The 6,995-nt window shown below is 44.4% G+C and overlaps 1 protein-coding gene across 1 annotated transcript in view; it reads right to left on the minus strand.

Moving 5' to 3' along the window:
- Positions 1 to 380: 380 nt before the first annotated feature.
- COL20A1 (collagen, type XX, alpha 1) overlaps positions 381 to 6,995 on the minus strand; it is a 46,156-nt gene continuing 39,541 nt past the window's right edge. Inside the window, exons 32-39 of the mRNA XM_009998722.1 lie at positions 6,949 to 6,995; positions 6,564 to 6,617; positions 5,426 to 5,497; positions 4,803 to 4,838; positions 3,437 to 3,503; positions 2,700 to 2,888; positions 1,308 to 1,385; positions 381 to 547 (exon numbers count right to left, since the gene is read on the minus strand). Coding sequence (XP_009997024.1) covers positions 381 to 547; positions 1,308 to 1,385; positions 2,700 to 2,888; positions 3,437 to 3,503; positions 4,803 to 4,838; positions 5,426 to 5,497; positions 6,564 to 6,617; positions 6,949 to 6,995 — 710 coding nt within the window. The remainder of the gene's footprint in view (positions 548 to 1,307; positions 1,386 to 2,699; positions 2,889 to 3,436; positions 3,504 to 4,802; positions 4,839 to 5,425; positions 5,498 to 6,563; positions 6,618 to 6,948) is intronic.

Raw genomic sequence — 6,995 nt, forward strand, 5'->3', positions numbered from 1 at the left:
GTTTGGTGCTGGTTATCTTCCTAATTTCCCAGGACTTTGTACAATTGGGGCTCCATGAGATGTATGTGCAGGAACTGAGATCAGTTCCTCTCTATCCACCATGGAAACATTGCTTGGGACATTAAGAACTGAAGACACCCCTATGATCACTCCAGCTGCTCAACTACTGCTGCAGTTATGTGCTAAGCTATGAAGAATGGCTGGGAGCAGTCACTTGGATTGGCTTTTATGCATATGAGTTGCATATGAATCATCCTGATTGTTTTGCAAAGGGCTTGCAGGACTGACAGAGCCTGAAGGAGGACCAGAGGTCTCTGCCTGGCTTAACAGGAGTAACCAGAGACACCAGTTCTAAAATCATAACTTTTGCAGTGGGACAGTCAGGACATACCTCTCCTATCTGCCCCATAACATCCGGAGATATCACAGCCCCCTGGATATCCAGGCTGCCCAGGCTGCCCTCTGACACCAGGAAAACCTGGAGGACCAGCATTCCCAGGGTAGCCCTTTGGACCTGGTTTCCCCAGCACAACTTCTCCTGGTGGTCCTGAAGGAGGAAGGAAGAAGGAAAAGCTCTGTAAGTCACAGCACATCTACTTTACATGTTTCAGGGTAAAACCTCTTCTATATTTTCTCCATCCCACATAGTAATTAGATTTTTGAGTGCTGTTTCCTCACTTCAGTGGAGGAATCAGACCTGTCAGTTGAAAAACTCTTCTAGTCTCAGTGATTCACATCTTATTCTTGAACTTAAGTGGACCCAGACAGAAAATCACCTTAACCCAGCATCCATCTCAGAATCATTGCTTTTTGCATCTTTGCTTCTCAACTCTAAAAATGTAAATACAGGAAAACATGTCTGAACACACTGTCTTGATAGTGCCTGGTTTGTTAAGTCCATGGCAAACCTCCCACTGATTCCAAGGAACAGGGATCAAGAAGGAAGAGTACACCAAATCCTAACAGATTATTCCAAACCCCTTGTGCTCTATGAGCTGAATTTCTAAAGAGTTTCAGTGCCCTGAGACTCTGGTCTAGCATGCAAAAAGGCTGCAAAACTAACACTCTCTGGACGTGTCCCAGGTCCTTAAAATGCATTATCTGGGAATGGTTCCCAGAGGGAAGAGGCTGCCTGGGACAATCTCTTACACCTTAGCAGAGAAGAATGACCCAGGATGCTGCTGACAGTGCTGGGGCAGGGAGGTCAGTCTGCCTCACCATGGTGCTCTAAAGGTTGAAGGATGCTTTGAACTGGCAACTACTGAGCTCTGGATGGCCCCACTACAAAGACATTTTGTTCACTCTACCTGTTCTGCCTTTGGGTCCTTGGATCCCTTCCTCACTGGCTCCAGGCATCCCTTTTTCTCCTTTGGGCCCTGGGGCACCTAGTTGCAGAGAGGAGATGTGTCACTTCACTGCACTTTGCATTTCACCCTGAATTACTTCTCCTGCCTCCCCAGCAGGCTCTTAGGTGTTGAAGTGAAGTTGCAGCCCTTGGCTACACTGAGAAATATCCATTTTCTTTAGTTCTGCCTGGGATCTACCATCTTTTCCAGAGTAATCCATTGCCCATGACAAACAGGTCTCCAACCTGCATTGATTTGCAGCTTGATAGGGGTGAAAAGGGAGATTTTTCACAGAGAAATTGATAGCACTGGTTTTAGTGCCCTGGCCTGAGCTTGAGGTCCAGTCCCACGCTCCACACATGGCTCAGACACATCACAGAGCTGAACCACCTCTTCAACCAGGTGCTGGTAAGCCAGGCTTGCTGTTTGCACATGAGGTTGTTGGTGTCAGCAGTAGATCTCAGGGAAATGAGTGCATTTTGACAAACACCATTTTTCACATTTGTAAGATGAAAATATTTTAACCAGCCTTGTCCTTAAGGTTGGTTTTCAGTGAGATCTGCCTCCTTCCAGCTCCTCACTCGACAGACTGGAAACATCTGCAGGTTGTTACTTCCCTTTTCTCTTAAGTGACATTTTTATAAGCTCTGCAGGTAACCAGGTATGACTGAACAGTGACAGAGCAAGGAGTTAAACAGAAAGTCTCTTTCTTTGGAGGTGTTAGGACACTGCTGAAACCAACAGTTTTCATTTTATTTTGACAGAAAATTGCTTGAGCCACTGGCAAATGTTGCCTGCACATCTCAGCAAAACATATTCCAACCATTTCACTCATTCATGTGCAATAACTGATGCCACTTTCTGAGATTACATTAATCTATTTCTTTAGTCATGTGTGAAGCTTTTGTTGTTGCAGCTACTGCTCCAGAAACCTACTTTCACTGCCAGTGTTACTTCAGTTGTCTCACGCCTTCCTCCAGCATTTTCCAAGACCTGTAACTTCAGCCTGGAGGTGATTCCTTTCACCACGTCCAAGTGGCTGCTTCTTCTGCTTTTCTGGAGGAAATGCTCCCTGCTCTCTAAAACGAAACTCTCCACCCTTCAAAATCTACACATTTGCCTTCCTCTCAAAGCAGAGCTTGCAGAAAGAGTGAGCTGCCTCTGCCTTCTCCCTGCTCTTTGAGCCATCTAACATGGGATGCTCTGCCCAGAACAGAGAAGCCCACAAGGAACATAGTAATGAGATGTGATAAAATCATGTGTTATCTTGACTTTAGTGCCTGAGGCACTGAAATCTTTAGTTCAAGTATCAAAGATTGAGTAAAAAATGTTTAGGAAGACTTCTCTCCATACCTCTTTCCCCAGGATACCCATCTTTGCCTGGCTGACCAGGGAAGCCATTTTGTCCTCTTTCTCCATTGCTCCCCGGGGGACCAGGAGGACCTGGTGGTCCTGGTTCTCCTGGTTTTAATCTCTCTTCCCAAACAGGAACTGGCTTCCTTGCATGTTCATGGATGAAGGAGTCAAATTTCAACACGTGGGCTGAGAAGGGAAGATGGAAAATGAGTATTTCTTGGCTGGAAGATTCCAGGAAGAGACAACAGGAGACGATATTGTCTAACAAGGGACTTGAAATGATCAGCTGGTGCTAAGAGGCTGTCAGGCCAAACTGAGCAAGCCAGGAGCTGCAGGGTAAGATGCACAGCTCAGCCATGACTTTGCTGCCTGACCTTGGGAAACCACCACTCCTCTTGGTGCATCACAGCACAGGAGCTTTACCAAAAACACCTCGTCTTGAGAGAAACCAGCACACAGCACCAAAACAAGAATTTATTTCAAATTAGTTTCAAGCTTTTCCGTTTAAGGAACAACAGGGGCTTTGCCAAGTGCCAAAGGGTTTTCCAAAGAAATATTTCACAGGTTTCTGTGCTAATGTCACCCAAGAAAACCAGTGTAGCACCGAGAGCCTGGGGTGGGACACAAGCTGTGCGTGGTGCTCAGCACAGCAGAGGATGGAGGAGCTCCCAGGTCACTACAGCTTCATACCCTCTGCCCTCTGGTTTTATTCACCACTGGCTGGTTATACTCACTCTGAATCATCCGCTCACAAGCCTGGCTAACCAGTTGGTAAATTGTGGCCAAGGACTGTGGTTCCCCCTAAAGGGAAATATTTTTAAAATTAAAAAAAAGAAACAACAAACCCCTCCGAATATTAATATACCTTAAAAAGGATCAATATCATAGTGCATGATAGCTCTCTGCCCATTCTTTTTGTCAGCTTGTGCTTCAGAGATATTAATCAGTGTGAAATGCATCTTTATTTATTTATCACAAAGCTCTGAAGTCATAACATTGAAATTGGGAAACATTAATAATTGCTTTTCTCCTGCACATCAAAAAGCCCAGACCAAATCTCAATAATTACCAAAGATACCAAAAACAGGAGAGCACATTTCCCTCTCAAATTTTATCAAAAAAGATGTTGAATCTGTAACTCAGTGTTCTCTGATATGCAAAACATTTTGTATGATCAGATATCATAATGTCCTATCGTTGTCTAAATCTTTTATGAATATGGATTCTTACCATTATTGTATTCTGAATTCAACACATCTGACAGGTTCTTCAGGAAGTTTCAATTCAGTAGGGAGAACTTACAAAGGTGCAAAAAGCTGCTTTAAAAATAAGCACTGCAAAAATTCTTAACTAACCCACTTCATATTTCCAAAAACATTTCTAAACCACACAGCTCTGGCTGGATCACTGTGCAGATTACCCAGACTTAAACAACAGCTTGGTACAACACCCATGGGAAGGAAAAAGGAAAATTCCACTGCAAAAAAAATGCAGAGAAGAGGCAGAGTTGGTGAGAATGAGAGTGGTGTTAAAAATTGTAATAGTGAAGCATTCACTTGAGACAAAGGCAGCTCACTCCTGTCTGAAGCCTAATTCACATACTCAGGTTTGGCAATGAGACTCCTAGAAAGATTCAGGGTTTCTTTTGAACCAAAAGTCAGGATGAGCAAAACTTATTCCAGCAATAAATAACCTTCCAAGGCAGCACAGCTCTGCTGCCTCAAAGGCTCAGTGCTGGGCTGTGCCAGAGGAGTGTTACAGATGAGTCCCCTCTTGTGCAATACATGAACAAAAAAGCAACTCAATCAAGTGGGTTTGGTTTTTCCTTCTCAGAAAAGAGTAGATTTGAATCTGGCATTTCTTCTTTATGACTACAAGTGATAGTAAGGAGCTCCTGAGGGCTACAGGATCATTTAAATCCCACCAGCACATCCAGTGTAGCTGAACAGAAAGGCAAGAGGCCACAGGGACATAAAGATACCCAACACCAGGAAGGGGTGTGTGTGTAAGCACAGCTTGTGAGGGACATCACCACATCCACTCTTCCTGAGTGCAGCACACACTGACAGCACTGCTGCCAAGACCACCCCAAAACCTCACCTTCTCTCCTCTTTCTCCTTTTGGACCTGGCAGCCCCTACAGGGAAAGAAAAGGAAAAATAAAAGTCTGGGGAAAGGAAGAGCAGAAGGAAACAAAAGAATCCTTAGGGATGTGGGTTACACTGGTGGGACATGGGGCACAGTTTGTTGCCCACCCTCTTTGTCATTTCCTTGTCTTCATGACAGAAGAGCTTCAAGCTCTTAGAAATGTTTTGGCTTCTTTTTTAGGAAAAAGAATAACAAAGCAGCAGGTGGAGCAGAGGCATAAAGAACCATCCAGAGGGATGCAGAAATTCCCCCAAACAATCTTAGAACAGATTTCCCAACACAGCAGGTATTTTTTAACATCTGAGAAGAGGAAATCACTGTCTTACAGCAGAAATTTATTTGGCTGTTGGATTTTGTGTAGCTTGGGAATCTACAGAGAGCAAAGGGAGGTGGGATTTGCTAAATGCTCTCTCAGCAGTGAAGAAGCCTGAGCTTTGCACATCCAGATGTCTTAAGAAGGCTGAGTGAATAAAAACCACTCCTTAGCCTCTGAGGGGGAGTGCTGAGGGAACTGCTTGATTCCACTCAAACATTTCATGGCTTGGCCTTCTTGGACACCCAAAAGCAGAAACTTACTGTTGGCCCAACATCACCTGGAGGTCCCTTCTCTCCGCTGCTGCCCCGGGAGCCTGTCACTCCTTGGAAACCCTGCAGACATTCATTACAAGACACAGATTAAAGTCCAAATACTTCCTAACTTTCCTATTTTTCTGTTGGAAGCTGTCACCCCCCTGCAGCTCCAGGGCCAGCAGCAGTTTGAGTTTGGAGGGCTCTAGCAAGGGCACTGTAGCTTTAAGCTTTATGTAAGTAGCCCAACCAGCCACGAGTCCAATGTTAAGAGTATATAATGTATGAGTCATGTTCCCATCATTTCCTATTACTGTCCCAATTACAGCTAAGGCAGCAGAGCAGAGTTTTGCCAGCAAACTGCAATGTGGTTTTTCCCTTACAGGCTTTAGATCCTTCATTTTATATTCAGATTAGACGTAGCCTAGAGCATAACCCTTTTCTGCAGCCTCCTAATACCAAACTGCTGCTTTCTTTTTCCTTTAAGACCTGTGTTTGCCTCTAATATTTTACAACAGTAACAGTAGCTTAGGGAGTGGGAAGTGGCTTCTCTGGTCATCTCCTCTTTGTGAAGTTTACTTGCCCTTTGGAGCCATAAAGGGAAGAAAAGAATAAGCAAAAAACACAACAACAAACAATCAGTAGAAATATTTTCTTTTATAGTTTTCCAGCTATTATGTTTAAGTTCAGTAGAGATTAAAACTCTTCTGATCAGTGAGAATAAGTCTTCCAGGCAGCACCAGGACAACTTTCAGAGCCTGCTCTGAAGGCAACAGTGCTTCCCTACTGTTTAGAAAGCTGAGGTTGATCCCTGCCAGCTCCACATCTTCCCAGAATGAGCATGTCAAAGTTATGAGCTGAATTCAACCTCAGTTTTCATAAACACCTGACTCTATCACAGCCACTGTGGGGCTTGATGCAAAGACATCAATCCCCATCTTAGACTATTCAGGACTTCCAAGTTCCTGATATTTCAGCAGTGAGAACCAGTAACTATCAGACCTACCATCTAGACCAAAAGTTGGCCCAGTTTCCCATGTCAAGTGAAGTGTACCTGTTTCACAGAAGCTGGTGGGGCTTTGGTGCCTCCAAATTAGCAGATGGATGTTAATTAACAGATCTCAAGGTTCTGCTATCCTGTACTCACCCTTGGTCCAGGAGGTCCTGGAGGCCCAGCCGTGCCTTCTAGTCCCCTCACCCCCTGCAAAACCAAACCCAGGCATTTATTAACAAGAGGATTCAAAGAGATCTAGTAAGCAATGAGGTGATTACTCAATGTGCTGCTTATAACATCAGCTTGCTACGAATGGGGTAAGAAAAACACTTGCCAAGCTGGCAAGAAGGGTGACAATGGTCAAATTTGACCAAACCTGGTATCACCCCATTTTTTGTCCTTCAGGTTCCTTCTGGTTTTGTAAAAAGCTCATTCCCTTACATGCAGAGTGCATTAGAAGAGCTGGATGTTTTGTGTCTCTGCTCACAGCAGAATTTTAGGCACCCATGCATGAAAACTCAGAGATGAGGTATTTTACCTTTGCACCTTGAAGACCATCCCTGCCTGGAGCTCCTTGCACACCAG

This window comes from Chaetura pelagica, unplaced genomic scaffold (genome assembly GCF_000747805.2).
Source record: "Chaetura pelagica isolate M959 unplaced genomic scaffold, ChaPel_1.0 scaffold275, whole genome shotgun sequence".
In the NCBI taxonomy this organism is placed as follows: domain Eukaryota; kingdom Metazoa; phylum Chordata; class Aves; order Apodiformes; family Apodidae; genus Chaetura; species Chaetura pelagica.